The sequence below is a fragment of the Notolepis coatsorum genome, assembly GCF_963971535.1.
Source record: "Notolepis coatsorum genome assembly, chromosome: 13".
In the NCBI taxonomy this organism is placed as follows: Eukaryota; Metazoa; Chordata; class Actinopteri; order Aulopiformes; family Paralepididae; genus Notolepis; species Notolepis coatsorum.
The window spans coordinates 29087859-29113270 of record NC_140177.1 but is presented as its reverse complement, the minus strand read 5'-3'; the positions used below and the strand labels follow the sequence as shown (position 1 = coordinate 29113270).

At 45.4% G+C, this 25412-nt stretch overlaps 1 protein-coding gene across 1 annotated transcript in view; it reads right to left on the bottom strand.

The window, feature by feature from the left end:
- Positions 1–5195: 5195 nt before the first annotated feature.
- LOC311239305 (kinesin-like protein KIF11-B) overlaps positions 5196–25412 on the bottom strand; it is a gene marked incomplete at both ends in the record, with an annotated part of 55213 nt that continues 34996 nt past the window's right edge. Inside the window, 9 exons of the mRNA XM_084327611.1 lie at positions 5196–5344; positions 5600–5819; positions 9457–9575; positions 13094–13242; positions 15403–15542; positions 18602–18757; positions 19108–19280; positions 23846–23979; positions 25075–25173. Of these exons, the coding sequence (XP_084183737.1) occupies positions 5196–5344; positions 5600–5819; positions 9457–9575; positions 13094–13242; positions 15403–15542; positions 18602–18757; positions 19108–19280; positions 23846–23979; positions 25075–25173 (1339 nt within the window). The remainder of the gene's footprint in view (positions 5345–5599; positions 5820–9456; positions 9576–13093; positions 13243–15402; positions 15543–18601; positions 18758–19107; positions 19281–23845; positions 23980–25074; positions 25174–25412) is intronic.

Genomic DNA, 25412 nt, shown 5'->3' with positions numbered 1-25412 from the left:
TTGGATGCCATGAAGGCGTTTGACAGACTTGAGTGGTCATACCTGTGGAAGGTACTTGAGGTCATGGGTCTTGGGAAGAGTTTTATTCATATGATTAAAGTCCTGTATGCCTCGCCGTCTGCGATGATACTGACAGGCAAAAACTGTTCCACACTCTTTCCAGTCTCCAGATCTTCTAGACAGGGTTGTCCTCTGAGCCCAGGACTGTTCGCGCTTTCCCTCGAACCTTTGGCCCAATTTATTAGGCAATCGGAGGACATCGTCCCCATAATGGTCAATAATACTCCACACAAAATTGCTCTCTATGCGGATGACCTGCTGATTTTCATGGACGACCCCTCCCGGTCGGCCACAAAATTATTGAGGATAATCGACGACTTTGGTAAATTATCAGGCTTTAAGATTAACTGGAACAAATCAGCCTGCCTACCTCTTAATGAACTGGCCAAGGCGGTACGACTACCAGCTGATATCCCCATAGTAGAACATTTTAAATACTTGGGCATAGAGATATTCCCCACGCTGAACCAAACTACTAAGTACAACTTCACGGGTACTTATGATAAAATACGCCAGGATCTAGACAGGTGGTCGTCCCTTCCTAACTCCTTACAAGCCCGGGCTTCCATAATCAAAATGAACATCCTGCCTAGGATACATTTTATTAGCTCAATGCTCCCCCTGCCCCCTCCAATAGACCACTGGCGCAAGGTACAATCGATGGTATCTAAGTTTATCTGGAATAACAAATGCCCGAGAATCAAAAGGGCTACTACTCAACGTAGAAAACAAGATGGGGGCCTCGCAATCCCTGATTTTAAACTTTATTTCTGGTCCTTTTCACTGAGACCTCTGATGTGCTGGCTAGACCCTGTAGAGGCTGTATCGTGGCGCTCCTTAGAAGCGGCGGCGGTATCTCCGCTAAGATTGCAGGATGTAGTGTACTCCACTGTCTCTATTTCGAAATGCCGGCTGAGGTATGGACCGATCATAACTCACGTGATCCAAACGTGGCGTAATGTACAGAGGTCGTGTGGGGTTAAATGCCCATGGCACCTGGACTCTCCAATTTTTAATAACCAGCAATTACTTGTTGGACACAAGCCGGTTAATATTCCTCAATGGCAAAGGAGGGGAGTGCATACTCTGGAGGATATTTATGATAAGAACGGCCTCCGTGCGTTTCAGGACTTAAGAGAATTTTATGATCTTCCCGGCGAGTCCTTCTTTCTTTACCTTCAACTAAGGTCAGCACTGAGGGCGCATGGCGTACCGTGGGCTCAAGCCTTGCACCCACACCCCTTCCTCAGGCTCATAGTGGACAGGACGACATCCAGAGAGTTTGTCTCCGACTTTTATACGCTCTTAATTCAATCCACGTATAAAAATTTATCATTGGATACAATCTGGCGTGTGGATATCCCGGAGTTGGACCCCGAGTTTGACTGGGATGATGTTTGGGCAAATGTGGCATTATCTTCCCGCAACCCCAATCACCAGCAAATTAATTTTAATTATATTCATAGGACCTATCTTACACCTAGGAAGCTATATGCTATGGGACTGATAACCGACTCTCGGTGCACTTTGTGTTCTCAAAAGGCCACTGGCACTTATATGCATATGTATTGGGATTGCCCACCAGTGGCCCGCTTCTGGAGGTCAATAACGGACAAACTTTCAGATCTGTGTGGCTTAACTATCCCATTCACAGCTGTTACGCTACTCCTGAACGATATAACGACACTACCCGCGTCCGTACAACTGAAAAGGGTTGTCCTAGCGGGCGTCACAGCAGCGAAGAAGCTAATAGCAATGAGATGGAAGGAGCCTGAGAAGCTTACAATGATGAACTGGTCCCTAACTCTATTGGATGTGATTTATCTTGAGATATCCACGGCCCGGGTGATCGGGGTAGGGCAGGCTGGAATTGACCTGTGGTTCGCAGCAGCTGAGAAGGTAAAGACCGCCGTGTGCGGCTGAGCGGGGTTGGGGCGCTTGATCGGGGGGGTCCGGCGGTCTCTGGGGAGGGGGAGGAGGAAATGTCTTGTCTGTCTTGGTTTTTGTCTGGTCCTTCTTAACTTTGACTGGGGGGATTTTAGGGGGGGTTGGTATTTAGCTATTCTGCGCTATATGTCAATTCACATGCCATCTCCCCAAGGGACTAATATTGGCAGACTGATTGACCTGTCAACCAACTTGGAGGAAGAATTTCTTTCTTCTTACATTTTACCTTCTGCGAGTTTGGCAGTCTTGAGCAGGTGTAAGGGACCTAGGCTATCTACAGTAAATCTGCGGCAACACTCTCATAAACAATCTTTTAAGTCACTCCACTTTGTAAAGGTGGGGAAAGGTTGCCATGTTTTGAAGACCCTTTTTGTTATTGAAGTAGCCATCTATATTTGATAGGTTGGACGCTGTTTCTTTTTGTCTTTATAATTTATTATTCTGTATTATTATGGTTTGTTATTCTCCTGTGAAGTTATGTTTTTTGTTACTGTGGTTATTGTGTTGTCCCGTTTCATGTAATTAATAATAAAAAAATTTGATCAAAAAAAAAATGAAATATTTTTACTGTGTACTTCTTGAGTAATTTCAGTTTCAAAGTCCTCAGAATCAGCATTTTCGACTAACTTTGATGTGGGATAAAAAAATATTTCCCATAAGCAGTTTATGAAACTTCCATGGTTGTACTTTAGTACCTCTTAGACTACTTGTACAAATTATATGAAATATTTTTACTGTGTACTTTTTGAGTAATTTCAGTTTCAAAGTCCTCAGAATCAGCATTTTCATAAACTGCTTATGGGAAAATATTTTTTTATCCCACATCAAAGTTAGTCGAAAATGCTGATTCTGAGGACTTTGAAACTGAAATTACTCAAAAAGTACACAGTAAAAATATTTCATATAATTTGTACAAGTAGTCCAAGAGGTAGTAAGTACAACCATGGCAGTTTCATAAACTGCTTATGGCAGGGTTCGAAATTAACGGGGGCTTGGGGCATAATGCCCTTGAAAATGGACAAAATGCCCTCGAAAATCAGTTAAGGGGGGCACAAAATGCCCCTGACAGTTTACTAATTATATATATATATTTATCCGGTAATGGCGCGTCTGTGTATCGTACCGTTCAGATGACGCGCAAATAAAAAGAATTCATTTGGCGGAGGTGAGCACTGGCTGCTGCAGCACTGCAGCTGAGCCAGGTGCTAGTCAGTTTGTGTATAAATGGCAAGCACAATCTAAATCAATCTTCATTACGACTTTAAAAACATAGCCATTAACATTACATAGGCATACACACATCTTGCCATAGCGTTAGCAGTTTGTACAAAACAACGCACGTTTTAACTATAGAATCAGCCCGCGAGGTAATACAGTCAACGAAATGTTACCGTAGCTACTAGCTAGCAGAGAAGGAAATGGGAGTCTGAGAGGCGGGGTGTTTAAAGACAATGATAGGCGTTTATTCAACAGCCAAGAAGGCCAACATACAACTGTGTTTTACTAACTCCAACCGGGACTATTGCCGCTTTCCCACTGCATGCCATCACCTCCTAACGTTACCGGAGCTACCGGAGCTGATAATAACATTGCCTGAGCTGAAGGTGCGTGACAATAAAATGTCCGTGGGGACCCGGCGCCAACCCATAGATGGTTCCAACTCACCGAATTACGTAATCCACCACAGTTGCACTCAATATTTAAATAATGTTAGTCTAAATAAATGTAGACAGATACATAATAATTTCAAGCAGAACACGAATCTTTCCATTAAGAACTGACAATCAGGGAATTTAAACATGGTTGACATTGTTTTTTTGTGTTTATATTAAAGAAAGGAAAGTCTAGTGCTGGCTGAGCATATTGTTTGTTTGCACTAAGTTAATACTACAAATGTAGCCTATATTTTTCAGTCAGTTCGGTCTTTGTGTGCCAAACATTATTTAAGGCTGTAAACACTAACACTGTAAACTTTTTTATTTTTTTTTAACACTTTGGTTGCCTAAGGTTAAATTCATGATATACCATAGATTGCCAGCGCTATTTGTCTATGGAGAAAGTCCCCTTCTTTGCAGGGCTATAACTTTTTAAATTCTATTGCTACATTGCCATTATTAGGGCCCATTCAAAGTCCTATATGTATTGTTCATTGTGTAGCAACGTTAAACGTATAAGTATGTTTTCATCTCTTTCTGCAGCTTTCTCCAGAACGTGATCTATAGCCCCAAATGCATTATATTGATGATGAAATACAGTTTGATGGCAATCAGCGCGATATAAAAAATTCCAACTAGACGTACTTCTAGAAGTTACTACACGTCATCTGATGTTGACCGGATGGGCGAGGGGGCGTTTATAATTCCGTGGGCAGCGTTATACCAATCATCTAATGTGGGTCAAATGTTGATAATAGCAGTTAGTATCTAAGACGGTAACGTTACACGCTGAAACTCACCCCAGTCTCCGCGCGCCGTTGGGCGATCATCGTCGAGTAGAAATTTTATCATTATGGGATATATTTTTACCCGGTCCATCTCCAGCTTGTATAATGGTATATACGTCCAAATCATGTTGTTTATCGAGTTATTGCCAATCGATCACCGTGTAGCGTGACAAGCCAGAGTCCCATGAACCATAGCGAGCGCCCGGAAGTACTACGGTCGTCATGACAACCTCTATTCAACATCCTGTTTGGCGATTGCGCCGATCGGCCACCAGATGGCGCTCCTGAACCGCCAAAGAGCTCAGTGGGTCCTGCTGGTGGATCTCTGGCCAGCGGAGGGACATTATGAATCCGATCGCAGATTTTTGAAATATTGATATAAGGACGCTGTACAGCGTCCCCCGGCAACTTTAGCATGGCCAGCAAAGACGTGAAAAGACGTGTCCCGGCACTCAAAGTGTTAATAAATGAGAAGCATGTTTAGATTTGAGTGTTAAATATTTTTTTATAAAAATGTACGTATATCGAACCGAACTGAAAACCGTGACCCCAAAACCGTGATACGAACCGAACCGTCATTTTGTGAACCGTCCCACCCCTACCGTTTATCATAAAAATTCAGTGCCCCCGAAATACAAAAGAAAATCAATTAAGGGGGGCAAAAAAAGCCCTTGAAAAAAAATGTTAATTTCCAACCCTGGCACACACATATACTATGGACCATCTAGCGTTTATTTGAAAACGATTATGGGTCCTCCGCCTCCTCTTCCACTGAGTCCCACTGAGGCAGGGCAGCCCCCTCCTGTTGCCCACGCAGATCCTCGAGCAGCTCCTTGCGGCTACGCACGGCCAGCACCCTGGGACACGCAAACTCTCTCCGCTGAGGGGTCTTACCTAGAGGAGGGTGAAACAGCTCGTTAAGAGACTAGTATAATACTGAGACCTTCTGTACCCCCCGCCCAAACAGGAAAACATCGAACCCAAGTCTGTGTGGACACATACTCTACTACAAATATAGTATGATAAACCTTGAATATGCATACATAGAGGCCTTCCCAGCAGGTACACACCCCTATACTCATTCTACAGAGACGAAAGACGGTAAGAGAAAAAACAGCTATTCGTGTGGAGGCTTCAACTCGTCTTTACCCGTCGAGACATCTCGTCTTAGCTCCTCCTCCAGGAAGCGATGGACTATCCCCATGCCGGAGTCGATGTGGTCCTGGACCGCAGCCTGCTGCTCGTCCAGGAGGTTGTGGTGCATGGAGGTTTGGTTCTGGACGGTCTCAGCAGCCTGAGTAAATTCACTCTGCCTTTGAGCCAGGTCTGTCCTGGACCCCTGTAGCTGCTCTGCAGACCAAGCCTCAGTCTTGGGGAGAGAGCGAGAGAGGAAGCGTTAAAGAGATAATTTGTCCCCTAAACTCTGGGGAAAAAATAAACAAATTAACTTCTACTTTTTATTTTCTTTAAATATTTTTTTCCCCCTCACTTTCTGTATTTTTGCTCCCATCCCAATTTAGTCGTTATGCCAATTCCCTTCCTGGTCGTTGCGTGCATTGCCCCACTGTCGGCCTAGGGAGGGTGTAGAACTACCACAACGACAACGATGGAAATACCTGGACTTTTCGTTCTATCCCTGATGAGGCAAATACACATGTGATCTGTATATGTTTAGGTCAATCAAATCAAATCAAATGCCTCCTCCGGTACATGTGGAGTCAGCCAGCCGCTTCTTTTCACCCGACAGAGAGGACTCTCACTGGGGGAATGTAACGTGTGCGGAGGTTCACGCTATTTCCCCCCGATCCCCTCCCTACTGAACAGGCACCCCGACCTACCAGTAGGAACTGCAGTTTACAACGACCAGGACACATACCCCGCCGGCTTCCCACCCGCTAACACTGCCAATTGTGTTAGTAGGGACGACTGACCAAGCCGGAGGTACTGCTGACAGCTGGATTCGATCCCAGAGTTTCTGTGGTGGTAGGCGAGTGCTTCTACTTTATTAATGCCTGTGAGGAAATTGTTCCTCTGCATTTGACCCATCCTACCCACCAGTATTGTTTGAAAGAAAAGAGGGGGGGGGGGGGGGGGGGAGCTCGAAACTGTCCAGACCCACGGTGCAACCAGGTGTAGGCTTTTGTGTTGTAGCTACATGAACTGACAAAACGTCCCTTGCAAAACAACCAGTTGAGTGACCACAACTTGGACTTTAAAAAAACATTTGGCTACTTAAAATCATTGAACGTACAGAGAGTGAGAGAAAGAAAGGGTATCTGGCTCAGCATTAACAGCTAACTTTCGTTTAGGTCATTGAACATGAAATCTGTAATGTCCTTCCACCGCTTGCTTTTCTTTTTTCAATTTGTTTATTTGGACGGGACAATGCAAAATTAATGAACACTGTGGAGTGTAAAAATTGCCGGATTTAGCACGAGGCTAATTTCCATCCGTTGTCCCCAAACATAAAAACAGGACTCATAGAAACAGTAAGAAATGTACAAATACATAAAAACAGGACACATAAAAACAGTGTCTGACCTGGGCCCTGTTCCTCGTACCTGGCTAACTGAGTTAGCCGGATAATTTTCAGGATAACTTGACTTAAGCTAGACCTTTCGGTTCCCCGACATGCGATTTTCTAAATCACTATGGCAACAGATCAAAAAGTTTGAACCTGGTCGAGGGCAGGGTTAAGTTCAGTTAGCTGGATAAACCATGGCCACGCCCTCGCAAAGAAATGCCAGCTCTCCTTCCTGAAATAATCCTCACAGTCTAGATCCCATTATACCATTCTGAATTATGTTTTGTGCTTCGTTTTTCTAGAGGGGGCTTTTGAAATGTAAAATAATATACCTAAAATGCTGATAATAAATCATATTCAGCCTATGGATTTATACTTTGTCCTAAATAATGCACGTCATATACGGCTCTCGCAGTCGCGACACACACTATGTGGTTGTTTTAATAACGGATCATTGCAAATGTGAACCCTGCGGGCGTTTGGCTCCGATTAGTTTCATATTCTCGGCTGTGGATGTATTTGCGCCCGGATTGTGTTTCATTCAAGCATAAATTGAAGCGTCTTCATGCTGGATTGTGGATATGAATTACGCCAAATCTGAATCCAGGGCTGTACGCTAAGCTTTTTCACTAGGGGCAAAATGAGAAATTTAGGGGCAAAAAATATTTTTTAGGGGCAAATCTTTAAATAACAATTTTACCATTATTTATATCGATTGTTTTTGATTTAAAAAAAAAAAGAAAAAAAAAATTATATTTTTTTAATAAAATATATATATTATATAATCATACTTGTAGTTGTATTATCTGCGAGACATCGCCACCACGCAACAAGTCTAAATGCTCGCTATATGCAACCAGCTCCACTGTGTGTACTGAGTAGCCTCCAGCTACGGCCAGGATTCTCCGGAGCTGCAGCTGGGCCCTATACTGTAGCCTCCAGCTACGACCAGGATTCTCCGGCGCTGCAGCTGGTCCCTATTGACTATATTCAGCGTGCCCTCAGCTCGAATACGCATCAACTCAGTGTTATAAGACATTGATATCAGGACGGAGCTATTTAGTTTAATGGGACGTTTCGTTTTGAACAGTAAGCTAACGCAAGCTATCATGCACTACTAGACTTACTGGAGCATTTGTTGATAGCTATCAGTAGCTAGCCGGCTGGCAGGCTCACCGAGGTCCCAGTGTTTACAACAGCCACGGGCTGGAGGAGGAGCAGACGCCGCTGATCATACCTGCCGAGTGCTCACTGCTCAGCTCGCGTGAGTGACGTCATCGCGTCATCACACGCCTTGGATAATTTAGGAGTGAAATGCGAATCCAAGGCTTGAAAGCACTACTCGCAAGCCCGCCCCCAGATAATATTTACCAATCGCAACGGCCAATTAAAGGGGCAATTCGCGACGATATCATTGCACTGTACAGCCCTGGAATCTGTGGATTGTTGAATTGTATCACTGTCACTCACACGTTATTGTGATATTGTAACTGGGATTAAAATGTCTGATGAGATGCGCCGTTTGGCGGATTTGACGTGGACGTGACTTGAGAAAATGAATGAGCAATTGCAAGCCTTTGACGTTTTGATGAATGAATGAGAAAATGCATTTATCTGTTCAAGCACTGTTATCTGATGATTAACATGACTGGTGTCACTGGTATAAACCAAAGGTTAATCAATTCAATGCATGTATGGATGATGTCCGAAACAGATTAAAACCTGATTAATAGTGAAACTGTATAGCTTCCAAGGCTCTCTGACACGTTATTTCAGGGGTCGCGCCTTGAAAACTTTAATTTCACTTCACCTACCTGTCGACATGAAATTCCCAAACGCCGACGGTAAAAAAAGCCTGGATGTCACGCAAAGTGTAAGTTGATCGACTTAGTTGAACCAGGTACAGGGAATAGGGTGCTCGACATCGCTTGCGGATACGTTTTATGCTCAATGTCCGACATTTTAAACCCAAACCACGGCCAGATGATGAACGAAGCACATTTCTTGCAAACTCATTGTTATTGTTTGCATCAGTAATGGGACCCTCCATTTAACCATGCATACTTATTTAGTAGCCAATAATAGGCCAACTTCTTGACTCGTTTATTATCTTTTAATGGCAGCACGCAGTTCCCCTAGCTTTCTGCGTTACATTTGTAAATGTGAAAAAAAAAAATTACATTCAAAGAGCCGAAAAGTAGCCTTCTTGTGGTACAGCCGGTAGAGTAAAATCTTTACCGGTATACCAGTTCAATCGTTATACCGCCCACCCCTACCACAATGAATGATCCATCAGGGCTGCACACTATGGACAAAATATATTGACCAACCTCAAGCCCTGCTCTCTTTTCCTGATCCTCCAAGCACAACTGTCGCTTCCCTCATTTTGTTTGTCAGAGGAAAAGCAACAGTTGTGATTGGAGGATCAAGAAAAGAGGGCAGGGCTTGGGAAATTGTGATGATATACACAGAGGTTGTTTACCTGCTGCAGAGCCTGAGCAGCAGCAGTGCTGTTCTCCAGCAGGGAGACCTGTTCCTGGGCTTGAGTCTCTGCCTGGTCCATGGCTCTGGAGAACCACTGGCCGTCGCGCTCCGCCAGGCCTATGATGGAGGGGGAGTTAAGAAAAGTTCATGTGCTGTAAGTGACATTTTCTTTTTTTGTTAAAAATAAGTGTTAAGGAACACGCCAACTTTTTGGAAAATTCACTTATTTGCAATCTACCCTGGAGTTAGACAAGCAGATACCCCTTTCTTATCTGTGCATGCATTAGGCTTAGGGAACAGCCACACCCATTAGCCTAGCGTCGTGACTTCATCGCCTCAAAAATAAGTCATGTTGTTTTTTGAAAAACTGGGCTTTTGAGGATGAAAAATAGCCCAGAGTATATAAGCAGAGTATAAAAACGAAAATGTCTAATTTAATAATTACTACATTTTTTTTCTCCACGTGGTAAATACACAGGTCACAACATGTTTTAGAGTTGTATTTGGAGTGTATTTCGTGACTGTTGGGAACTAGGCTACACTGGCACACCTAGTTCCAGTGAATGACGCTAAGCTAGGCTAACGGTGCGGCTGTTCCCTAAGCCTAATGCATGCACAGAGAAGAAAAGGGTATGCATCTGCTTGTCCAACTCCAGGGTAGATTGCAAAATAAGCAAATTTCCCAAAAGGTTGGCGTGTTCCTTTAAGTAGCTCTACATTCCAACAGCCATCACTTGTATAGTGTTGTGTCATGTCATTAACATGAGTCTCCCAATCAGGAGAGAACTCCACAAAGTGGGCCGTGTAGCAGGAAATAGCAGTTAACAGGGCGGTAGCTCGTAAACGCTCTCGTCTTCCACCTTAACGTTTCACTAAAGTATGTTTCTGACAATGATATGACATGACAAGATATGCAATTGCTGGATCTTAATTCATATTTTATCTGCAATGCCTAGTTTTTACAGGAAGTTAGCCAAAAAGCAGGATCAACCTCCCTAGAGATAGTTAGTGATTATCAGGAAGTGGACTCAGTTGAACCATATACATAAATAAACTCAATCTGCTTGAAAAATGTTAGCTTGAAAATTAAACAATTGGAATCCCAGGGTGGTTGTACTCATCTAGCAGGCGGTCATTTCAAATTGAGTTGTATTTTGTGCTGAAATTCCCAAATAGTCGTTTATTTGAATGTATTGTTAACATTCAATTCCATGGTGCAAAAAAACAAATAAATTACGTATTTGTAAATGGCTGCATTTATATAGCGGTTTTATCCAAAGCGCTCTACAATTTGTTCCTCACATTTTTACCCATTCACACACCGACAGCAGAGGCAACCATGCAAGGTGCCAATCTGCTCATCGGGAGCAATTGGGGGTTAACACAGTCTTGCTCAAGGACACTTCTGACACGCTGCCCGGGAATCTAACCGGGAACCTCCAGATTACAAGCCCCCCCCCCCCCAAGTATATATATATATTAGGCTATCGCGGTAACCGCATCACCGCAATCCCGCGGTGAACAGACAACCGTGGTAAAAGAAAAAATACAAAATGGGGCGTCATCATTTTTAACTCAGTTAATGTATTGCCTCGTGCATCCGTTTTCCAGTAGCATGAGCTAACTTCACGTTTCCATACAGTTTACAACTCAGATGAAATCAGGATTTATTTTCATATCCCGGACTCGAGCCCCCAATGTATACCTTTTCCTGTATTAATCTGAACCGTAGTAGAGTACAGGGGAGCGTTCTCCTAACACTCCCGGGCGCCTTTTGCTTTTTCCAAATCCAACTGTGCAAAAATGCTTCCGCATTCGTCACCGGAGGTACCGTAGTGGCGTGCGGTAATGCGCCTTTCATTTTCCTTCACGCAGCGGCCAGCGGCGGCGTGCTCGCTCAGGTGCGTGCGTGCGCCGGCGTGCTCGCGAGGTGCTCGCGCATGCGCATGACATCCCGCCTTAACAATATATATAAGTCACCGCCCCAAATTCAGTATCCAGAAATAGCTCAATTGGCAAGACGCCATGGCTGTGGATCCTACAGCTAGTTGCTGGTGAGTTCGAATCCCGTCAAATATATTTTTTTTAACGTGATTTTTTTTTAACGTGTATTCTTTCGCCGGTTAAGGTTAGGCATGGTTATGGTTAAGGTTAAGGTTAGGCATTGTTTCGGAGTTGGTTAAGGTTAGAACGGTTAAGTTTAGGCGCTGTTAAGGAGCTGGTTAAGGTTAGAGTTTGTCAAAGAGAATGGCAATATTCTTTCTATGGTTAAGGTTAGGCATGGTTAAGGTTAAGGTTAAGGTTAGGCATTGTTTCGGAGTTGGTTAAGGTTAGAACGGTTAAGTTTAGGCGCTGTTAAGGAGCTGGTTAAGGTTAGTTTGTCAAAGAGAATGGCAATAGACAGCCTATTTCCGCGCGACAGCTCCCAAAGCGGGCCTGAAAAGAAAGGCGCTTTACCGTAGTGGCGTGCGGTGACGAATGCTTCCGCATTTTTGCACTGTTGGATTTGGAAAAAGCCACACGCCTCCCGGGCCGAAGTGCCGGTCATGTAACGTGCTTGTTATAACTAGCCGGACTTCGGTGTAATTCCCTCTGTAAGGTGGTGACAGTAGACGTTCTCTCAAGGACTGGGCATTAATTTCCGTTTGCAGCTCTCTATTCTTAATGTTAAACGTTATGCGCCAATTAAGTGCTGCCTCTCTCTACCATCCCCGCTACACTCAGGACTACATTAACGTTTCCCTACTCTCACTTCGTTAACGTTAGTTAAAACGTTATCATAGCTATCATCTGTAATGGCAACTGGATAACGTTAGCTTTGTTTGCAAACATTAGTTAATGTTGGCTATCTATAACGTTAGCTAGTTCTCCTCTTCCCCCCCCCCCCCCCCATGAACAATGACACAAATTGTGATATTGTTATTGACTAACGTTACACGCAAATTAAGTGCTGCCTCTCTCTACCGTTCCCGCTACACTCCGACTACATCCAACGTTTCCCTAATCCCTACTCTCACTTCGTTAACATTATCATAGCTATTATGATATGTAAGGTCAACTGGATAACGTTAGCTTTGTTTGCAAACGTTAGTTAACGTTCGCCATCTATAACGTTAGCTAATTGGCTAGTTTCCCCCAATGATGAACAATGACACAAGTTGTGATATTTAACTAGCTACGTATGTGCATTCAAATTCACTAACGTTAAAATAGTGTTATAATAACATTAAATGTTGGCTCAAATAACGTTAGTTTTAAGTTGAAGGGATGTGTGCCTCAATTCGCTGCTTGCGTAGACCTACAGTATATCCCACAACGCATCACTCTTAAAGGAGCAGGCAACACCCTACTCTACTTTTATCACATTTCAGAATGTTGAGGGACAGATGGATAGATTATCAAACATGTTTAAAATAGTTTCGGGACTCCTACGACCTTTAAAATCTCTAAAACTCATGTCTTATTAATAAAAAAATATATATACAGAGGTATATATCCCAAAAAATAATTGAATAAAAGTGCGGTACCACCGCATCCCGCGGTGATTAGCCACACACACAACCACGGTGAGAAAATGTCATACCGCGACTGCCCTATTAGTCGTTTTTCTAAGTGAATGATGTGAGATTCCCCACCTGTAAGGGAGCTGTGGAGGTTGCCAATGCTCTCCCCCAGCATCTGCTGTGTCTCCTCAGCGCTCTGCTGGAGCGAGGAGGCCAGAGAAGAGGTGGAGGAGAGGAGGTCCGACTGTGCCGAGAGCTGGGACTCCACACTACTGCAACCACTTGGAGGAGGATTAAAAAACGCATACCATTCTAAAAACATACCATTCCAAATAAGTTCTGTATTCTACTGTGAAGTGTCAGAGGGGTAGGGCAGCCCGGTCTCCTACGCAGAGAGTTGGACGACGTTCCACTGTTAACATCTCTGCCCAAAGAGGAAGAACTCTGCTTAACTCGTGAATGTTCAGACGAGCTTCATTTTTGGTTATTTGTGAAACTCTTGTTGTAATGGTGTTAACATCTCTGCCCAAAGAGGAAGAACTCTGCTTAACTCGTGAATGTTCAGACAAGCTTCATTTTTGGTTATTTGTGAAACTCTTGTTGTAATGGTCATTTATTATACGTTACATAATTAGTACAGCTTATTAGACATGTTTCATAGCTCTGTTATAAAATACATATTTCTCAGTACAAAGCTTTAACTAGTCAAGACACTAGGCGACAGTCTGACGTGTTCTTAAAACGGCCAAGGCCCAGGACAGTTTGACTTAGATATGACCTGACCAAGTAAATCACATATTTTTTCTTGTTGCCAGTCTTGTGTGAGACACGACAAACCCCCTAAACCCATCTTTGTTTTCATTTTCTCATGTTTGTTCATTTGTCATTCCCAGCTGGTACTCAATTGTAAGTCTGACCAGAGCTCTCTCACTTTCTGGTCAGACGCTTGTGTGTACACTTGTCTCCGATTGTAAACTGTGGCCACAGAAAACGGAAATAAACTACGTTCTATTTTTATATACAATTTGACTCATCTGAATTTCTACAGTTCACCGTCTCAACCAATTTAAAATATTCCACAACACTGTATACACCCAATTCAAAAGTATTTAAAAAGGTTCTTTCAAACTAATTAGGTTGTGGATGTTCAGAACTGGTCCAGATTTGGTCTCTTTTTGGCAGAGATGTTTAGCAGGCTGGCAGAGATGTCCTACACCTACACACAGAGCAAATCCATTCTCCGCACACCGAAGGGAAAACACCAAATAATGCATGCAGAGCAGTATTAGGAAGATCACCTACAGAGATACCCTAGAGAGATGCCCACTCAACCAGCAGGTTCTGGGACTCTGCTCACAAACACAAGCAGAGCCACCAGACGGAAACCACACCAAATTATAAGAAAACAAAAAGGAAACTATCCGACACATGGAAAGAATCAACCCAAGTCCAGAGCAAATTGGAATGCTATTTGGCCCTAAACAGAGTGGCAGCATACCTGAGCACTGTGACTGATCCAAAACCAAGGAGATCCTTGACTAGGTACTAAGGGTGTGACGGTACACAAAAACCACAGTTCGGTACGGGTTTTCGGTACAGTGGGTTAAAGTTTGGCTTTCCATGTTCTACTCAGGGGTGATGTAGTGTGCAGTTACTGTTAAGTAGGGCTGTTAACAAATATTCTATATTCAAATAAATAAGACTTGAGTTTATAAAAAAAAAATAATTAAAAAGGAAAAATAATTATATTAGATTGTGAACCGCGACCATCTGTCACGAAGACAGTGATTTGCACTCCGCAATCTAAAGCCCCGGTTGGAAATACTTTGTGTAACTTTGAGACAAAGTTGTATGCAAGCTATGTAAACTACAGCTGGCCTACTTTTTTTTTTATTTTTTTTTGGCTAACGCTATTTTGGGAGTTTTAGTGTCAAGAATGTAAGTAGCCTACTTTTCAGTTTTTAGCACTTGGATCATCCCTCAGGGTAAGTCTTCTAGCTCTGGCTTGCCGTTTGCGTTCACCATACTATGAGACTGCTAAATGACAGGTAATCACTCAGTGGTGTGCATGGGCTGAATTAACAACATCCGACCCTTTGCACTAGTTATATTTTGGGGGTGAACTTGGGAGTTTTGAATTCAGTTCCCACGCAAAAAAAAGTTTGGTACACAGCGGGTACTGAACGGAAGATCCTGTACCAAAACAGTTTGGTACGAATACGTGTACCGTTACACCCCTACTAGGTACAGACTCAGCGAGCACAGCCTTGCCATCGAGAAAGGCCGCCATAGGCAGACCTGGCTGCCAAGAGAAGACGGACTGTGTGCACCCACTGCACACAAGACGAGGTGGAAACCGAGTTACACTTCCTAACAACCTGCCCACTATACCAAGACATCAGAGAAGAGAATAAGAGAAAGAGAGAATGTTCTCTACTCACGTAGAGATATTCTGCTTCATGCTCTCTACAGGTTCTCTCATGGCTTCATAAACTGACTGCAGACCAGCGTAGCCAGTGTCGTTGTCCACAGATAGCAGGCCGAGCCGACTCTGGAGCACATTGAGGACATCATTCACGCCCTGGAGGGACAGGAAAACCACACCACAAATAACGAGGGTTTATTATACATTCATATGGATGAGACACACTGCGCAAAGTGCGCAAACTGCTGCAGCCAAAAAGACCCCAAACTAAAAAAGGTACAGCATATCGACAGTGCAGCCACACATTCAATTGCAACTGCAAGATTCAGGTAAGGGACTACTCAAACAAATGTTTTCCTGTTGAGTCTCAAACAAAAGGAGCACTTAATGCTAGTCTGATCTGTTCCTCTTCCCACCTGGTGTTTCTCCTGTGCTAGTCTGACCTGTTCCTCTTCCCACCTGGTGTTTCAACTGCGCTAGTCTGATCTGTTCCTCTTCCCACCTGGTTGTTTCTCCTGTGTGAAGGATTTGGGGTGCTTTTTCAATGTATGTGATGTATAGATTGGGGGGAGATGATCACAGCTAAAACGGTGATCGAAATGTGCATGGAAGACGGTGATAGAAGAAGCGGTTCAGAGGCAGTAGCCAGCAGAATGTTTAGCAGCCAGCCGAATGTTTTGCATTCCTTGTAAGAACACTGATAGCGAGTGGAGTGTAGGCCCAGAGCAGGAGGGAGAGAGGTTCATCTTAATGAAACGTGAAATGTGTGTAAAGGTTATTAACGCAGTGGTCATGACAACACGTCGCATGACAACCAGAAGGCGGGGCCGCCGTTGCGACGACGAACATCTATAAGTCGAACGGTGTTTCCGGGTGTAGGGCAGACTAGAATCTGACCAAGAGCGAGTAGGACTGAGATCACACAGAAGACACTCTCCTCTCATCACAGAGAGGGGGGGGGGGGGGGGGGGGGGAATGCCACATCATCATTAGCTTCGGCTAACGTGAGGAGGGTTAGGCTAAAGACCAGGCCTGAACACTATTGGACTGAATAACAAAAGGACGATAGACGAACACACCGAAAGATTAGAATAGACTCTTCAAGAGGGCGGTTAGGTGGCCGAGCGGAGATTGCGTTCGTCACCAGCCCCGGAGCTGTGAGCTCGATTCGCCTGTTCGAATCCAGCTCACAGCTCCGGGGTTGTCACCAGCTTGGCTGGCCGTCTGCACTGATACAATTGGCTGTATCAGAGGGTGGGAGAAGCTGGCGGGGTGGGTCCGGGTCGTTGTAAACAGCGACTCCTACAGTTCGGTCGGGGCGCCTGCTAAGCGCGGATTGGACGTGAGGGGGATAGTGTGGTCCTCCCACACGCTACGCCCTCTCAATGAGAATCCGCGCTGCCAGGTGAAAAGAAGCGGTGATTGGCTGGACGTGTGTCGGAGGAAGCACGTGGTAGCCTCCACTCTGCCAGATGATCTGACTGTGGGGGGTAAGTGCGCAGCGATCAGGAAGGGACTGGGAATTGGCATACGACTAACATTGGGATGGGAGAAAATCGGAGGAAAATGGAGGGGGAAAAAGACCAATAAAAAAAAATAATAATAGACTCTTCAAGGACAATACAATCTGTTAACATCTGAGCTGAGGTTTCGGTTTATAGCAATAAAACCACGCTTTTCCTTGTAAGGTATTTCACGTTTGTCGGAGTGTCGAATTCTTACGGAGGTGGAGAATTATTATGGTTTGCGGATTGTACTAACTGGGAGAGATAAGGATCTTATCAGCCAGTGTCGGAGAGACGTCAGGACCATTAAAATGACACAACGCAGGGGAATTGGATGGAGAGCCAAACAAACGAAGACGTGATACTGGCCAGATTGATCAGGATCTAGTGCTAGTCTGATCTGTTCCTCTTCCCACCTGGTTGTTTCTCCTGTGCTAGTCTGATCTGTTCCTCTTCCCACCTGGTGTTTCTCCTGTGCTAGTCTGACCTGTTCCCCTTCCCACCTGGTTGTTTCTCCTGTGCTAGTCTGACCTGTTCCCCTTCCCACCTGGTTGTTTCTCCTGTGCTCGTCTGATCTGTTCCTCTTCCCACCTGGTGTTTCTCCTGTGCTAGTCTGACCTGTTCCTCTTCCCACCTGGTGTTTCTCCTGTGCTAGTCTGACCTGTTCCTCTTCCCACCTGGTGTTTCTCCTGTGCTAGTCTGACCTGTTCCTCTTCCCACCTGGTGTTTCTCCTGTGCTAGTCTGACCTGTTCCTCTTCCCACCTGGTTGTTTCTCCTGTGCTAGTCTGATCTGTTCCTCTTCCCACCTGGTGTTTCTCCTGTGCTAGTCTGACCTGTTCCTCTTCCCACCTGGTGTTTCTCCTGTGCTAGTCTGACCTGTTCCTCTTCCCACCTGGTGTTTCTCCTGTGCTAGTCTGACCTGTTCCTCTTCCCACCTGGTGTTTCTCCTGTGCTAGTCTGACCTGTTCCTCTTCCCACCTGGTTGTTTCTCCTGTGCTAGTCTGATCTGTTCCTCTTCCCACCTGGTGTTTCTCCTGTGCTAGTCTGACCTGTTCCTCTTCCCACCTGGTGTTTCTCCTGTGCTAGTCTGACCTGTTCCTCTTCCCACCTGGTGTTTCTCCTGTGCTAGTCTGACCTGTTCCTCTTCCCACCTGGTGTTTCTCCTGTGCTAGTCTGATCTGTTCCTCTTCCCACCTGGTTGTTTCTCCTGTGCTAGTCTGATCTGTTCCTCTTCCCACCTGGTGTTTCTCCTGTGCTAGTCTGATCTGTTCCTCTTCCCACCTGGTGTTTATCCTGTGCTAGTCTGATCTGTTCCTCTTCCCACCTGGTTGTTTCTCCTGTGCTAGTCTGATCTGTTCCTCTTCCCACCTGGTTGTTTCTCCTGTGCTAGTCTGATCTGTTCCTCTTCCCACCTGGTGTTTCTCCTGTGCTAGTCTGATCTGTTCCTCTTCCCACCTGGGTGTTTCTCCTGTGCTAGTCTGATCCTCTTCCCACCTGGTTGTTTCTCCTGTGCTAGTCTGATCTGTTCCTCTTCCCACCTGGTGTTTCTCCTGTGCTAGTCTGACCTGTTCCTCTTCCCACCTGGTTGTTTCTCCTGTGCTAGTCTGATCTGTTCCTCTTCCCACCTGGTGTTTCTCCTGTGCTAGTCTGAACTGTTCCTCTTCCCACCTGGTGTTTCTCCTGTGCTAGTCTGATCTGCTGGTTCTTACCATCTGGCTTTTCAACTGCGCTAATCTGATCTGCTCCTGCAGATGGTCTTGATCCGCCTGCAGTGAGCTGAAGCCCGCAGAGGTGGTCTCCCTCAGGACAACCAGGTCCTGAGCCAAACTGTAAAATAACCCACTCATCCCCTTCATTTCCTCCATCTGAGAAGAGAAGAGATGCAGCAAAACCGGAATAATAAGTTATCTGCACTGGATTCCCACAAGTGAACGCGACAAAGTTGAGGCAACCGAATCCAATACCGTTGCTCCTTTCGAAAAGGTGATTTGTAGCCAGCAACTATCAAACAGGTAGCCTTCCACCAAAGAAATGGCATTGAAGATGCGGTTTGTGTCTACTAGTTTGATAAGAACTGATATTTCCACAACCAGTGCAAGTCAATAAAAAGTGACGCGGCCAACTCTACTTCACCTGGTTCGCCAGTGCCCGCGTGGTGTCCACCATGGCCTTCAAAGCGTCAATCAGCGTCAATTGGTCATCCGGTCCTCCTCACCAGTAGCTGCAGCTGGCCGGCCTTGTTGTTGAGGCAGAGCGCCCCCTGCTGCTGGAGCTCCGCCTGGCGCTGAGCCACGCCCTCCACCACCAGCTGTTCGACTCCACTCAGCGACGCCTCCACTGTCGTCAGAGTCTCGTTAAAGGCCGATCTGTTCCCAGCCAGCAAACCATCTACATAGGATAGATAAAGATCAGTCAAGTTTAAGAATATGAAACAGAAAAAGTATAAATGTATACCTCACCAAAATCAAAGAAATATTGCCAAGATTAGCCAAGCAGAAATACACAAGCCCAATACACAAGCCTAAAGTTAATCTATCGAATTGTGATGAAATAAAATAGTGACCCCAAGAATCAAAATCAAATAGTGAAATAAACAAACATTCCCACTCGAGAATCCAGCTACACTTTACTTGATAAACACAGAATGCTATTCCAGAGGATTTGATCACTTCCAAATACACACAGGTCTACAGGAGGTGGATACGGATGCATAGAGGATGGAATTTAGGTCCACCTTTTCAAAACTACAATTCACACAACTAGCCTCCTGCTAAGCTACCGATTCTTCTCCCCCATCCTCTTACCCATGGCCTGTGAGAAGCTACTGATTATTCTCCCCCATCCTCTTACCCATGGCCTGTGAGAAGCTACCAATTCTTCTCCCCCCCATTACTCAGCAAAATGGAGGAAATCCGCTCTGTCGTTACCGTGACAAATCCTAGTTTGTTTTGCTGCTCGGAGACATGGCTTGATAATTCCATTGACAGCTCCAAAATTGGTATAAACAATTATTCACTTGTGAGAAGAGATCGAAACAGAAACGGCGGCGGAGTCTGCGCTTACATCCACTCAGACATTAACTATGAGCTTAGATCGGTCTCTACTGATGAAATCGAATCCCTGTTCTTTGACATTTACCAGCCACATTCTATTTGGAATTTGCTACAGACCCCCAGTCTCGAACTCTTTATGAGAGCCTTGAGGCTGTATTGTCAACTTTGGGAGGAGAGGAGAAAGAATGTATATTAATGGGCGATTTTAATACCGATGTCACAAATCCCTCTGTTCCAACCCACAAAGCTTATACCAATTTCTGTAAACAGTTCAGTCTGAAGCAATTGATCTCAGAGCACACTCGGGTAACTGATGTATCCAAGACTACTATTGATTTAATCCTAGTTACAGACAAAGTGAACATCCCCAGGAGTGGGGTCATAGAGTATGGGGTCAGTGACCACTATCTCATCTATTGTTCGAGGAAGGTGCAGAGAACTGGTCATAAAACTATCTTTGCCAGATCCCTCAAGAATTACTCAGGGGACATTCTTAGGGCCCAGCTAGAGCAGGTGAACTGGTCTCAAGTTCTCAGGGCCAATGAGGTAGACCAAGCATGGGGCACGTTTAAATCTGTTCTTGAAGGTTATAAACTCTGTAGCCCCCCTTAGACAAACCAGAGTGAAGCAGCGATCAGACCCATGGTTTGACCACATCATAGGTGATAGTATCAAACGGAGGGACTCTGCCCTAGCCAAGTTTAACCGTTCTCACGATCAGGCTGACTTTGGTTCCTGAGTTCAGGAACCAGACTCAGGAAAAGATCAGGATAGCTAAGAGAGAATACTTTGCAGAAACCATCAAGGAGAACAGCAATGACCCAACTAAACTGTGGAAAACCCTCAAGCAGCTAGGCTGTGGGGGCGATGCCAACCAAAGGACTACTGAGTCCAACATAGGCCTGTCCACCGACAAGGGAATAGAGTTTGATAAAAAGAATGTAGCCACAATCTTTAATAACTTCTTTACAACGGTAGCAAGTAAGCTTGTCTCTAACCTACCTCCCAAGACAGAGCAGTTTGGTGATGACTTTGTTTCCAACTACTATAGCCAACGAGGGGTTAAGGCAAACTCGTTCTCCTTAAGCAAGGTGTCAGTAGTCAAAGTGGCTGCGATGCTGGGTGAGCTCAAAATCAAGAAGGCCACAGGTGTAGATGGCATCAGTGCCAGGTTTCTGAGGGATGCAGCCGGAGTTACAGTATAGCTCCATCAGTAACCCATATTATTAACCTCTACCTGGACCTAGGCAAGGTACCCACCGACTTCAAGAATGCCAAAGTCATCCGTATATATAAAAAAGGGAGTAAATCTGACCCCAGCAATTATAGACCAGTCTCAATTTTAAGTGTGTTATCCAAAGTCCTAGAGAAGATAGTCCATGAACAAGTCCAGGAATATGCAAGCAGCCATGACCTCCTGTACGACCTCCAATCCGGCTTTAGGAAGTCCTACTCTACTGAAACATGTCTTCTTTATCTTACAGACAGTATCAGGAGGGAGATAGATTCAGGTAAGCTGTGTGGGCTAGTTCTTCTAGACCTACAGAAGGCTTTCGACACAGTGAACCATGACCTACTGCTCTCCATGCTTAAGGCCTTGGGTATGTCTGAGACAGTGGTCAGATGGTTCTCTTCCTACCTTTCTGATAGGGTGCAGCGGGTTGAGGTCAGTGGCACTATGTCAGAGGCCAAGCCCATTGTATGTGGGGTCCCACAAGGAGCCGTGCTAGGACCTCTCCTTTTTTTACTGTACATAAATGACATGTCAGCAGCATGCTCATGTAACTTGTTTTTATTTGCAGACGACTCAGCCCTGCTAGTCTCACAAGGATCAGAACACACTAGAACAGATGCTAGGTGAAGAACTTGCAGGGGTGAGCAGGTGGCTTTCGGACAACAGGCTTTCTCTTCACCTAGGTAAGACAGAGGCAGTACTATTAGGCTCCAAGCCCAAGCTCAGGAAAGCACGGGAGTTTAACATCCAGTTAGGAGCTGTAACCCTAAAACAGCAAAAAAAAGCGAAGTATCTAGGCTGTATGATAGACGGGAGCCTAGATGGGGAGGCTATGGCCTCCCAAGTACTGGGGAAAGTCAACGCTCGCACCAGGTACCTAGCTAGGAAAGCCAACCTCCTTGGCAGAGATAGCCTCAGGCTACTAGCAAATAGCCTAGTACTCTTCGACTATGGTAGCGTGTCGTGGTTCGAGGGCCTGACAGTGACCATAAAAAAGAAGCTTCAGGTTTCCCAAAATAAGCTGGTAAGGGTGGTAATGGGTCTTGGCCCTCGCACCCACATAGGGAGGAGACACTTTCAGGAGCTAAACTGGCTTCCTGTGGAGGCCAGAGTTACCCAGCTCAGACTGAACATAGTGCACAATATTATTATAAACCAAAGGTCCCCTAGATACCTTCAGAACTACTTCACCCCGGTCAACGAATCCCACAACCACAGAACTAGAGCAAGCATAGCAAACCTGAAGCCTGCTTCTTTCCGATCCAATCTGGGCCAGTGCTCCCTTACTTTCTCTGGAGCCCAGGATTGGAACAATCTGCCTATCCCCATCAAGCAGAGCTTGAGCCTCCACAGCTTCAAGGGAAGCGTCAGGAAGTGGCTCATGGACAGAATAGAGGAATAGCCCCCTATAGTTTGAATGGGTTTCCAATCAGTTTTTAGTTATTGTGGGGTATACAATTTTAGTGATAGGTTAGTCTTATGTTTTAAATGTATGCGTTTTGTGTTATTGTCGTGTTTTTGTTGTGGCCTAACAGCCCTGGGACCATGACGGAAATAAGGGTTTTACTCTCTCATGTTATCCTTTGGATCCTTGTTGTGTGTTTTTAATCCATCAATAAAATAAAATCTTACCCATGGCCTGTGAGAAGCTACCGATTCTTCTCCCCCATCCTCTTACCCATGGCCTGTGAGAAGCTACCGATTCTTCTCCCCCCCGTCCTCTTACCCATGGCCTGTGAGAAGCTACCGATTCTTCTCCCCCCCGTCCTCTTACCCATGGCCTGTGAGAAGCTACTGATTCTTCTCCCCCCGTCCTCTTACCCATGGCCTGTGAGAAGCTACCGATTCTTCTCCCCCCCGTCCTCTTACCCATGGCCTGTGAGAAGCTACAGATTCTTCTCCCCCATCCTCTTACCCATGGCCTGTGAGAAGCTACCGATTCTTCTCCCCCCGTCCTCTTACCCATGGCCTGTGAGAAGCTACCGATTCTTCTCCCCCCGTCCTCTTACCCATGGCCTGTGAGAAGCTACCGATTCTTCTCCCCCCGGCCTCTTACCCATGGCCTGTGAGAAGCTACCGATTCTTCTCCCCCATCCTCTTACCCATGGCCTGTGAGAAGCTACTGATTCTTCTCCCCCCGTCCTCTTACCCATGGCCTGTGAGAAGCTACTGATTCTTCTCCCCCCCGTCCTCTTACCCATGGCCTGTGAGAAGCTACCGATTCTTCTCCCCCCGTCCTCTTACCCATGGCCTGTGAGAAGCTACTGATTCTTCTCCCCCCGTCCTCTTACCCATGGCCTGTGAGAAGCTACTGATTCTTCTCCCCCCGTCCTCTTACCCATGGCCTGTGAGAAGCTACTGATTCTTCTCCCCCCGTCCTCTTACCCATGGCCTGTGAGAAGCTACTGATTCTTCTCCCCCCGTCGTCTTACCCATGGCCTGTGAGAAGCTACTGATTCTTCTCCCCCCGTCCTCTTACCCATGGCCTGTGAGAAGCTACTGATTCTTCTCCCCCCGTCCTCTTACCCATGGCCTGTGAGAAGCTACCGATTCTTCTCCCCCATCCTCTTACCCATGGCCTGTGAGAAGCTACCGATTCTTCTCCCCCCGTCCTCTTACCCATGGCCTGTGAGAAGCTACTGATTCTTCTCCCCCCGTCCTCTTACCCATGGCCTGCGAGAAGCTGCAGAGCATGCTGTGGTGCTTGGTGCCGTGCTGCTGTACGTAGCGATGGATGGCGCTGAATTCCGCTTCCACGCGCTGGGTTAAGTGAATCTGGGCCCGACTGTTGTTGCTCCACCTGCAAGATTCAAAATCTGAAGTTTAAATCACTTTCTCATTGTTCCATTCTTATAAGAGTCCATGATCCGTAGCTAACAGTGTATTGCACTACCACAGGACCTAGCATGTCCTACCATGCTCTGTAAATAACTCATGTATATATACCGATATGCCCTACTCTGTTTACTTGTTTTATTGCACAATGTCGTTCTATTGGATTCTATTATATATTACTATTGTATTATGCACATCGTTGCGGGCAAGACCACCCGCATTTCATTGTATACTTGTATGCCGTGACAAATAAAAAACTCTTGACTTGATCATGGTTTATTATATTATAACCTTAACATATAACAAGACCATCATACTGAACAAGAGGGCGGTCAGGTGGCGTAGCGGAGATTGTGCTCGTCACCAATGCAAGAGGCTGCGGTCTCGACTCCCGGAGAGTCAGCATTGCCTTGGCTTGGGCTGATCGCTATACTAACTCGTTTGGCTGAGTTAGGGGGAGGGAAGCCGTGGGTGGGTCCTGGGCGTTGTGGACAGCGACCCCTACAGTTCGGTCGGGGCGCCTGCACAGCGAGGGTAGGATCTGGAGAGAGGTAGTGCGACCTTCCACACGTTACACTCTCCCAGTGAGAATCTGCGCTGCCAGGCTGGCTGCCGGCTGGCTGCACATGCGTCGGAGGAAAGCATGCGACAGTCTCCGGCCTCTCGGACCAACAGTAGGGGGGGGGTGCGCAACAACCAGGAAGGGGGTTGGGAATTGGCATAACGACTAACAGTGGGATGGGAGACAAATCGGAAAAAAGGAGGGGGAAAAAGACAATTAAAAAAAAATCATACTGAACAAGAGTATAATTTAAAAAAATGTAAATACAAAACTCAAAGAAAAAAGAAATGAAGGAGACAAGTCATCACCTCAGTCTTCCTGTCCAGCTTTTCATGGAGATCAGATACGTCACTGGTGCTGGCGTTGACCGTACCGAGCAACTTGTAAAGTGAAAACAGAGAAGACGGAGAACAGAAGATTAAAAAAATCCAGTTTCAACTTTGTCTCAGAAAACAATTACAGTAGACAAGACTAGACGAGACAAAATACCATTAATACCAGCATTTTCTTTTCAAGACATGTACCATTTTGTTGATGAACTCCTCCTGGGTGAGCTTCACCTTAGTCTCCTGGAGATCTTGGCCGGTCTCTTCTAGCCTAAATGAAAGAACAACAGCCAATTTATTCACCCACTTTAAACTTCGCCTTACAGCCTTAATTGGAAAGTGCATCGTTGTTGGGAATGACTACACACACACAAGCACTAAGCAACAAGAGACCATGGTTTACAGTGATTTTAGAACTAAGGGGCGTTGTTAGGCATGGCCTTATTGTTTTTATTAAACGACTACTACATAAAATAAACACAGCAACAACAAAAAATGCAACAATGTATT